The 10,873-nt window shown below is 59.8% G+C and overlaps 1 protein-coding gene across 2 annotated transcripts; it reads left to right on the top strand.

Annotated features, from left to right (window-relative positions):
* Nucleotides 1–781: 781 nt before the first annotated feature.
* On the top strand, nucleotides 782–9,739 carry APLN (apelin). 2 transcript variants are annotated; one of them, XM_047765610.1, is made up of 3 exons: nucleotides 782–1,193; nucleotides 7,193–7,364; nucleotides 8,049–9,739. In XM_047765610.1, exons 1-2 carry the CDS (start codon nucleotides 1,127–1,129, stop codon nucleotides 7,357–7,359), a joined length of 234 nt encoding a protein of 77 aa, XP_047621566.1. In that variant the 5' UTR covers nucleotides 782–1,126; the 3' UTR covers nucleotides 7,360–7,364; nucleotides 8,049–9,739. The 2 variants fall into 2 exon arrangements, with proteins under 2 accessions (XP_047621566.1, XP_047621565.1); XM_047765609.1 differs by having other exon boundaries at nucleotides 783–1,193; nucleotides 7,995–9,739.
* The last annotated feature ends 1,134 nt before the right edge of the window (nucleotides 9,740–10,873 follow it).

Below are 10,873 nucleotides of genomic sequence, written 5' to 3'. Positions count from 1 at the left end.
CTTATGATGATGGGGAGCAAGAGAGGGGATGCCATAGAAGCTGTTGCATGTCCCAATGGTGAAGAGGAGCCCAGGGGTGGCCTCTCCTGGATTATTGTTATCCTGGCGAGTCTTCTGAATGAGATGAGATGAGATTGGAGGCGCAGCTCTAAGTCTTGAAGAACTCAGCGGAAGAATGGGATGGCGTGGGGTGGGGGCACTCCAGGTAGAGGGTGTCTCCTGGGGGGGCCGGTGAGAGGAGAAAATGGGGACGCTGGGCAGGTAGGCGGGCTTGGGCAGGACTGAAACCCAGATGCAGAGGAGAGAAGAGGGCCCATGAGTGAGGGTCTTGGCCAAGTCCTTACAGCTACTGAGCGGCAGTGGGAAAGGACCAGATCAAAGGGAGGGCGGTTGAGTGGGGGCAGCACCCTGGGTTTCTTGACAACTGTTAAGGAAGCCTGGTGACAAAGGGTTAAATGTGCCCCTCCACTGCCCCAAATGCTTCCTGTGTTTGAAATCCCTCAGGTCTCCAAACCCTCTGGCCCCTGGCCAGGCGGGCATTGTCCCGGGGAGCGGTTGTGGGCTGTCGGAGCGGCCTCGCAGCCTTTGTTGTGGGGCCACCTCGAGGTTCCCTCTCGCGCCCTGGCTGGGGCTGCCTAGTGCGTGCCGCCGGGAGGGGGGCGGTGCGGGAGGCTCGCTCCCTCTCCCTCTTCCTGGCCCCCCTCCAGCCCTCCCGATGACCACATGACCAAGTGGGCTCGCGGCCAAGCCACAGGCTACAAAATGCAGCCCCTGGAGTGAGCGGGGCGCATTCTCGCTGGCAGCCTAAGCCACGGGCCGTTGGAGTCGCGGCCGAGCAGTCAGCCACTTGGAAAGATCTCGCTGCCGCCCCCGGAGCCGCCGCGGCCAGCTGGGCGGCGCTGCCCCGCGGCGCAGAGGGAGGCTGCGGGAGAGAGGAGGAGGCGGCCGGCCAGCGGCCCGCGGCGCGGCTCGGGGCGCACGGTCTCGCGGCCCGGGAGCCACGCGAGTTCCGCGCCCGCACGCACAAGCCGCGGCTCGCGCTTCGCTCGGCCTCGGGGCTCCCGGCCTCTCCGCCCCCGCCCCCGCCCCCTGGCCAGGGCTGCGCGGCGGCGGCCGGAGGAGCAGCATGAATCTGAGGCTCTGCGTGCAGGCGCTCCTGCTGCTCTGGCTCTCCCTGAGCGCGGTGTGTGGAGGTGAGTGCGCGCCCTCCCGCTCGCCTGGGCGGCAGCCCGCGCGCTCCCTGCCCTCCGCCCCGACGATCGCGCTCTCTCCGCCTCCCGGGGGGCCGGGCGCGAGCCGTGCAGCAGCCGCCACGCGCCGGGCGGCCGACTGACAAGGCGCCCGGGGCCAGGGGCCGGCCGGCCGCGGGCACCGCTCCTTCCGGGGTGCTCGGCTCGGCCTGGGGCATCACCCCCGCGGCGCCCGACCCCTCCTGGCTCCCCCTTGCATCCTGAGGAGCTCAGGGCCGCGGGCGTGCTCTCGGTGTCCGGCGCCCCGCACCCCACGTGGTGGAGAGCATGTGCGGGGAGCGGGGGGGGGGCACGTCCCGCTGCCCTGGTGGATCATTGGAGGGAACTGACCTGAGTCCGGTGGGCTGGGTTCCCGCGTGGAAGGTTTTCTGGTTCCCAGCGGTTAGGGGCCGCCGGCCGGTCTGGGGGCGCGGGCCACTGGGGATGATGTGCCAAGATGCAGACGTGACACTTGTTGCATAGGCAGGAGCGCGCGGCGGGGGCGGCGGCGTGGAGCCCAGCTGTTGCTCCTTTCAGCCTGCATGTGAGCAGAGGCAGCCTCCCCTGGGCTGGGCCAGGCAGGGCCGGGCCAGGCTGGTCTCCTCCCTTACCCCCAAGTCCTGTCTGGTCTGCTCTCCTGCTCCCACACAGAAGGCCCTCCTCGCAGCCTCCGTTCCCCACCAGGGATTCGGTTCTTCGATATCCTGGCCCCGGCCTCCCCTCTGCCCCAGGCATGGGCATGCTTGACCTCAGTCCCTGTCTCCAGGCACCAAACCAGGAAGCAGCGCCCGACCTGACACCTCCATGCAACTCGCCCCCACCTGCACCACACCCCCACCTGGCATACTTGGCACCCGTGCTCCCTCGCCCTCTCCAGGCCTGGTCCCCACCCACACCCCAGCAGCCCCAGACGGGGCTGCCTGTCCTCCGTGCGTCAGTGTCTCCTGGGGCTGCCAGCTCTTACCTCCAGCTGCCACAGTCCTGTGATCTGGCTGTCACTGCAGAATAGGCAGGCGGGGACCAGGGGGACTAATGCCAGTCCCAGGGCTGGAGTCGCAGGAAGAGGGGTGCAGGGGGAAGGAGAGAGCAGGACAGTAAGTTTCTTAGAGGAAGGGCCCAGGGCGCTACTTGGTTCCAGATCCTTCAGAACAGAAGGATGTCCTACAGCCCTGGAGCCTGTGAGGGACCTGGCGGGGCGCCACTTCTCTCTTTGTAGGTCACCTCCTCTCTCTGCTCTTGCCTTTTGGCACCGCCCTGGCCCTGGGAGCTCTGCCTGGCTTCTCAGAAAGGTGAATTGGTTGGATCTGGCACCACCTGCCTTCAGCTAGCTGTCCAGTGGTCTCTCTCCGCAGGGCCCAAGCCCTGGGGCAGCCTCGTCCTTGGTAAGAAGGGAGCAGGCCTTTTCCTCACAAACTCCCATCGGGCCAGCAATGGTGGAAAGAGAACGAAAGGTCCGAAGGCAGGACACGGCACGGGTCTGCCCTCCGGGAGCATGCCCTCCCGTGCAGTTGGCGAGACCAGGCACCACGTGACACCACCGCTGGCAAATAGTCCAAGGTAGTGCCTTCAGGGAAGAGAGAGTGGGTGCAGAGAGGGCGTCCCAGAGGAAGATGGCCCTTCCTGATCTGCACCCTTGGGGCTCCCCCAGAGCCTACGGGGAGAACCTTGGCTCCCCTTGACCGCCACTCGGAGCCTTCCAGGGTCCAGCTGTTGGGGTGGTCCTGGTCAAGGGATAGCTGGTTTCCAGGGTAGGGAACGTTGTGTCTGGCCCAGGCCCTGCCTTTTCCTGCCTCACTTCACCAGTTTTTTGTTTTTGGTTTTTTTGGGGTTTTTTTTTTGTTTGTTTGTCTTTTCTAGGGCCACACCCGCAGCACATGGAGGTTCCCAGGTTAGGGGTCTAATCGGAGCTGTAGCCCCCGGCCTACGCCACAGCCACAGCCATGCCAGATCCGAGCCGAGACTGCGACCTACACCACAGCTCACGGCAACGCCGGATCCTTAACCCACTGGGCGGGGCCAGGGGTCGAACCCACAACCTCAAGGTTCCTAGTTGGATTCGTTAACCACTGCGCCATGACGGGAGCTTTTTGTAAGGTCACCTGTCCCCACAGCCTGCTTTGGGTAAATCTGTTGCCCTCACATTTTGCTCAAGCCCTGGCACTGGAAATGTCCAAAGTTCCCCCTGCCTCCCCACCCCACCCCCTGCTCTCTCTTGGAGCCGAGGAGGAGGGACACCTCCATGCAGGTAGCCACCAGCCCAGGGTCTGGGGACACATGTCCTGCTCCTCCTGCCCCCTGTCCTGGGCCAGAAGGGACCTTTTCTGTGCCACCTTGCCCTTGGCGCAGGCTTGCGTGCCGTCGTCAGCCACAGTCCCCTGTCAAAGTTCCAGGCTTGAAAACTGTGCTTCCTCTGCAACATGCTCTGTCCTGACTTGGAATGGGCACCTGCACCAACACACACCAACTCCTCTGCTGCCTCCTGACCTGGGATGCACTTTGTTCTTCTGAGTCTGAGAGCTGCTGATCTTGCTGAGGAGCCCTTGCTCTTTGTCTGAGCACCTCTTTCTCTCCTGGTCCTCCTCCTCACCGTCCCCAGCCCTGGCCAAGGCTGGCAGTCACAGTGACAGCATGAGGGCAGCGTTGTATATCCCTCCCTCTCAGGGAGGGGGCAGCTCCACTCCATCCCCAATCCCTCAGCGCCAAGCACCCAGGCAACCTGAGTCAGGCCTCTCAGCGGCAAAGGGCTGATGCCGCTGAAGCCAAGGACCAGGCAGCCCAGAGCGTGATGTGTCCGAGGTGGCATGGCTGGCGTGGGAAGACAGCTCAGGGCACTGGGCTGGAGGCTGGGCAGACAAAGGAGGGGCGTCTCAGTCTGGAGACGCATGTGGGACCCCAAGCTAGTGGAGGGAGGGGACCTAGCCAGTGCACCAGGGCACTCGAGTGGACTTTTAAGGCAATCACAAAATAGGCTGGACAGCAAGAGAAGAAAAAAGATGCTTCATTCCAAGTGAGGATGACCTGTTCCTGCAAAGTAGCACACACCTCTTCGTGCGCTGGCAGGGCTGGAATTCAGGGAACGGAGTCTGTTTAGCCCTGGCTCACAGCGGAGATGCTGTAGCTTCATTGCTAATGGCGCTTCGGTCCCTCCAGGCTGGAGGCTCTGGGCAGGATGGCCTCAGGCTTCCTCTAAAGAGCAGATGAGGTAGAAGAAAATATTTAAGTGCACTGGGGATGGGCCCGGTTCTACAGGGGGATCCTTTTGTATAGCCTAGCCAGGACTTCTGCAGTGATGAGAATTTCCAGCCTCCGATTTGTCCCTTTGCACGAGACAAAGCCAGAGTTTCAGGTGTCAGCTTATCTTAGGGTGAACCACTCAGAATCAAAAGTAGGAAACAGGTGGGTGATGGGATCAGGGTGGTGGAGGAACTGCAGACTTCCGGCTACAGTGAGCACCCCCCCCCCCCACCGCGTGCGCCCGGCGCCATCCAATGGGGTGCAAGATGCCAGGGGCTTCTGGGTGACTGCGCTCCAGGGCCTGGGCGAGTGCTCGGTTAGCTTAGGTAGTTCTTCTCTGCGGGCCTGGAGTCTCAACATCTCCCTGGCTGGAGTCTGAACCCACCAGCCACGTTCCTCTTCCTGGCCCTGCCCCACCCCCTCTTCTTAAAGCCCTTCACCCCCAGCCCTCCCTCCCTGACTACCACTACCACTCTCAGCCCTGGTTCTGAGCATTTGGAGAGGATACACTCCCCACCTGGGCCCTGAAACCTCTCTCCTCGATGCCCGCAGTATCCCTGGGGCTGTGGCCTGTGCCACTGGCCACCCTCCCACCACCAGTAGTTGAGGGCATGGACGCGAGGACCACAACCTCGCTGACACCTTCAGGCCCATAGGGTCCTTCCTTGTACCCGGCCAGACTCTCAGCACAGGCCTTTCTGCCCTGAGAATTCCTCTGGTCCTAACTCCTTGTCAGCATCATTCCTGTCCTCTCTCAGAGGGCAGGGCAGCCCTGAGGGGACTCCAAAATGCTGGGCAGAAGCCGAAGCAGCTGGGGTGGGTCCCTGGCTCAGCCCCTCTGCAGATGGCCCCCAGAGGCACCCTGGGACAGAAGGAAGCAGCCCTGTGCACCCCCCCTCCCATACCTACTGTCCCAAAGTATGAATACAATGTATGTTTTAATTCTCATTAGTGATGGGCTTTTAGGGGAGGGGCTGACATATTAACCTACCCCCAACTGGAAGCTTGGAGGGTGGTCGGTAAACAGAGAGATCCTAAAGGGCTGGTGACTTTTCTCCGGGAGGGAGGGTGGCGGGCTAGAGAGCGTGTGTGCCTGTGCGCGTGTCTGAACAAGAGCGTGGAGAGGAGCAGGCCTCGGGAGCCTGGGCAGGGAGGGCCCTCAGGGCAGACCTCGCCCGCTTTTGGCCCAAGAGGAGGATAAATGCCTGGAAATTGTGTGCAAGTGGGAATCAAAGAGCCAAGTAGCCGAGGAGGGAACCAGGACATGGGGATGCTGGAGGCAGGGAGGAAGGGAAGGAAGAGCTGCCAGGGGTATGATTGGGGGGCGGAGCTAGCAGCCAGTGGGTGATTATATGGAAACTGTGAGCTAGTGGTGGGGATTCCTGGATGGAGGGAAACAGGTCTCCAGAGACAGGGATAGAGTTGGAGGCGAATCTGATGGTGTGGGGCAAGGGAGACGGGGTTTCACCGTCACTGGCCTCAGAAGCTCTGTTTCTGCAGACCAGCCCCGTCCTGGGCTTTGCACGAGCCTTCTGTCTGTCTGCCTCTCCCCAGCACCAGCGCATCTCCCCTCGCTGCTTGCCTCCAGCCGCTGGCTTGTCTGCGGGGTGCCAACTCACCTGCCCTGGCCCGACTGCGGCCTCCATGAGATGTGGCCAGTGTGTCTTGTCCCTCTTGGCACCCAGCAATACCCAGCACCACTTGGAGTCTATTGTCAGGGCTTGGTCTGGCATCAGGAGGCGTCTTCTGTAAGCCAGCTGTGGACAGATGTAGAGAGGAGCCCCCCTCGAGCAGAAAAGAAGCCATCGGGGATTGGAACGAAGGAATTGGCATCAGACACAGGAGGGGGCTGTGACATAGGGAGGAAAGGAGTTAGGGCAAGGGGGGCTGCCAATTGTAGCCCCCCACCCCCCTTCTGATGCGCTTGCTGCTTCGGGTGGCATTCACTCATTTGTTTGAGCATTCATTTGTGCAGTATTGATTGGCCTCTGAATCTGCTCACGGGCCGAACAGAGCACAGCATAAGGCCCACAGAGTCAGAGACACCCCCTCTCCTCCCCCAACACCAGCCATCCCGCAGTCACACCCACAGGGAGGCCACAGGAGCAAGTGAGCCCTGAACACTGGACACTGAACACTGATGCGATGCCCAGGGGTGAGGTCTGAGAGCTCTGGTGCTCAAAAGTGGATCGCCTGCGTATCAAAGGATGTAGAAGCACAATGACACGATGCTCCAGATTTGCTTTAAAACACACCCCCCCCACCCCTGCAAAAAAAAGAAGCTGGAGAACTAAAGCATAGGTCCCTCCCTATAACTGTTGAAATGGGTAACGGTTGAATCTGGGCGATGGGCACGTGGCGGGGGAGTCCATTTCATTGACATATTGTGTGTTTGAAGTGTCTCCGTGGCAAGGGCGCAGTGGGAGGGTGTTGTGTGCTGTGCCCCAGCCCGAGTACAGGCATAGCTGCACCCCTCGGCGATGTTCTAAACACAGAACGTGTCTGTGCCCGTTGGCGACATGATAGAACTGTCAAAAGGACAGAAAGTCAGCTGCGTAATTTGCAAGATGTGGGTACTGGGGTCCAGCACAGTGTAAACATTGCCGATGGACCGCTGGTTGGAAGAGAACAAAGAAAAGCCATGAGAGCGCCCCCTCCTGGAGAGATTGCCTCTCCCCGGGCCCATCTGCATCAGCCTTTCGGGCTGACAGGCTTTCTCGTTTCCCCAGGGCCCCTGCTGCAGACTTCTGGCGGGAAGGGGATGGAGGAAGGCAACGTCCGCTATCTGGTGCAGCCCAGAGGGCCAAGGAGCGGCCCAGGACCCTGGCAGGGAGGTCGGAGGAAGTTCCGGCGCCAGCGGCCACGCCTCTCCCACAAGGGCCCCATGCCTTTCTGAAGCAGGTACTTGAGCCTCTGGTCGGTGGGTGGGTGGAAGGGCAGGGGAGGGGCAGACAGCCTGGAATCTGGGTGACCCTGCTGCTTATCATCGGCCAGACCCCTGGACCAAGCAGTCCCAGCCCCACCCATGCACATGGCACAGGGGCCGGCGGGCAGAGCACCTGCCCAGCCCCCTCATTTCACAGACAGGGAGACTGAGGCCCGGGCCGGGCTTGACCCTTGAGGCCAATCTCCTGATGCCCAGGAGTTAGGTGTTGGCTCTCCTCCACCCTGCTGCCTGGGGTTGGGCTGGTTAGCCCAGTTGGAAAGTTCTGAAAGTCCTGGGGGGTCCTTGATGAGCTGGGGAGGGGTGCCCTAAACTGTGTGTGCAGGTGTGCAGTGTGGATCCTCCCAGAGACGGGGAGGGAGGCAGAAAACAGGAAGAAAGTTGCCCAGAGCCGAGGGAGGGAGAGATGAAGCCTGGCAAGCAGTCCTTCCCCTGTGGCCAGGATAGGGTTGCACTAACTCAGCGGCCTCGGGCTTTAGGGTCAGACTTGCGGGGGGGGGGGGGGGGAAGGTCTCCTCGTCTGTCCCACGAGGTTCCTTGGACCTAGGACACATCAGGGACTGCTCTGGTCCTTTTCGTCTCTTTAGGACTGAAGGGGCCCCCAGATGCCCACCCCTGCGGTTCTCTCTCCTCCTCGGCAGATCAGCCTGCTTCTCTGGAGCCCTCGTATCCGTTCGCTGCTCGTCTGGCACCTGTCCTGGCTGCTGATGGTCCCGGCTCTCCTCCCCTGCCAGCCTCCGTGAATGGCACGCTCCTGCCCCTAGTTCCCTAGAGATTCCCGGGCTCAAGGATCCATTCAGCCCCTCCCCCTGACTTGGGAGACCCTGCACTGGAAGGCGCCCCTTGCTCTGCTCCCCCTCTTTGGTGTCATACCCTAACACCTCACCTTCTCTGGGCCCTTCCTTCCTCAGGTATGCCCTGGGGGGCCAGGGGGCACCGCCCTTCTCGAAGGGGCTCCAGCAGATCCCCTGCTTTCGGTCAGCCCTTCCCCCGGCCTCCAGAAGGGACTAGAGGACCAAGCAATGCGACTCTAATGAGAGGGATGGGGTGTTGGGATGCAGGCGGGGTGCCTTGGGGGTGGGAATGGGGAGTGGGCGCGCTGGCCCAGGGGGTAAAGCACTGAGCGGAGGAGGACTAGCTGACTGTGGCCTCTTGCTCATCCCCGTGTTTGGCCCCGGTTGAGAAAGAGGCGAAGGAGAGGGGCCACGATGTACTTTTTTTGTCACTTCTCTCACCTGCTGTGCCGCCTGACACTCCCATGCACTCCCCCACCCCGACCCCCAGCTAGTTCAAGCTTCCACTCAGGAGGGGAGGGTGCTGGACCTGAGGTGGCTCTAGACCCTCCCGGGGGAGCAAAAGCCAAGCAGGACTGGTTTTGCCAAGAATCACAGACCATCGGAGCCAAAAGGAAGCTGGGCCATCACTTAGCTCCACCTCCTTATTCGAAGCCCTGAAAACCCAGAGCCTGGACAGGGATGGTAACCTACCTGCTCAGTGTCCCCACTGAGCCGGAGCCTGAATGAGGGCCCAGGTCTCCCGATGCCCACCTGAGGAGGTCCTTTTCCTTCCTGACGATGTCTTCCAATCCCATTAAGTGCCTTTCCCCCGGGGGCTGGGGCTGGGGGTGGCTGGGAAGGGACAGGGGACGGCGGTGAACTGCCCCACGGTGTTGTGGGGATGGAGCCGGCCCCTCCTCCCTAGCTGCACCCCCGCCCCCCCCGCATTCCCCAACCTGGCCTGAAAGGGGCTGCAGCACTCACAGACCCCCCGGGTATTTTTGTAGGGGCAGCTCAGGCCCCGAGACTACCTTTGCTACCTGACACTGGTTTTCAGGGATCAGGAAGTGGCCTTAACCAGTTGGATTCCATGGCCTTCCCTTCGCATGGACTGGACCTTCTCACCCAGTGGCCTTTTCTTGGGGAGGGTGGGGGAGAAGCATGGGACGACGTGGGGGAGGTCCGAGCAGGCTTTTGCTCAGAGGCCTCGTGGGAGGGAATCAAGGGAAGACAGGAGCCTGAGGGCCACCTATGTGTGTAGCAGGGGGACAGGGGGAGTCAGGGCCCGCCCCCAGTCCCACAGCAACTCCGACCACCTGCCCCTCCCCCTTCCCTCTGCTGCTGCTGCTGCTGCTGCTGCTTCGGGCCCACCCTGGGGAGCCAGACCAGGCACCCCGTCGCCCCCCAGCACCCCTCAGCCCAGAGTGGGGGTCGGCCAGTGTCCAGAAAGCCTCTTCTGCCACAGATGCCCCCAGCAGGGCTTGGGCCTTCTTCCCCCTTCTCCTCCTGCATCTCCTGCCGCCTCAGCTGCCCAGCCCCACGGGGGAGGTGGGGGGGGGAGGGAGGGCCAAGAGGATGTGAAGGCACAGGCGGAGGAGGGCAGCGGAGGCTCTGAGACGCTGTCTTATTTAAAGTGGTTGTGTATGATTCTTATACTAATTTATACAAAGATATTAAGGCTCTCTTCATTAAGAAATCACCCCCCTTCCCATCCTTGTGTTCACTGTGTTTGTAAAGATTGTTCAGTGTAAATATGTCTTTATAATAAAGAGTTAAACCTGACGCTTCACCCTCAGTCTTGGAGGTCATGTTCAGGAGGGGCACTCCTCTCTCCTGGGATCCCTGGTTGGCCCTGACGACGCCCACGAACTTCGACTTCACGTGGAGGGAGGGAAGCGCTTGCATCCCAAATTGGCACCAGGTCAAATGGCTTCAAACTAATTTGCCACACACTCGCAAAAGGAATCTTATGTTTAACGACCAGTTCACATAAAATGCAGTCCACTTTTGAGTGTTTGGGCATCTGAGTGTCCTAATTTTTTTTTTTTTTTTTGGCAGTGTCATTTAAAGGATTTTTAAAAAGCAGTTTATTTGAGACCATTCTGATTAAAGGTGGGATTTTTTTTTTTTTTTTTTTTTACTAAAAACTGTTTGGTATCCTTGGTGCCTGTCTTCCATTTTTATCTACTTTTGAAAAGCAGTTTATTTAAGAACATTCTGATTAAAGGTGGGATTTTTTACTAAAAACTGTTTGGTATCCTTGGTGCGTGTCTTCCATTTTTATCTCCTTTTGAACACTCTCGGGACTTTTTAGCCAGTTTGCCTTTCTTGAGAAATGTTCTGTTTCTTGCAATGAATATATTTGGTAATGACTTTGTATGTATCATTTTATGTTTCACAAAGTCGAGTTGCTTGATGCACGAGATAGCCTGAGAAATAAAATGGAGTTCGATGCAATTCTGCCCTATCTGTCTTACTTCTTCACGCTTGTTGTCAAAATGCCAATATCTTGGAGAACATAAAGGAATACTGGGTACATGCTAATTTGGTTAATCAACTCATTAGGTGCACCCAGGCTTACGTGATACAGAGTAAAACCCAGGGAGGAGACAGGAGTGATTCAAAAGGTGCATTCGATAGATCTCTCGGGAAATCTACAGATTTGACACGTATTTAGTTCTCTAAATATA

The sequence above is a fragment of the Phacochoerus africanus genome, chromosome X, assembly GCF_016906955.1.
Source record: "Phacochoerus africanus isolate WHEZ1 chromosome X, ROS_Pafr_v1, whole genome shotgun sequence".
Classification (NCBI taxonomy): domain Eukaryota; kingdom Metazoa; phylum Chordata; class Mammalia; order Artiodactyla; family Suidae; genus Phacochoerus; species Phacochoerus africanus.
This window is presented reverse-complemented; position numbering and strand designations above follow the sequence as displayed.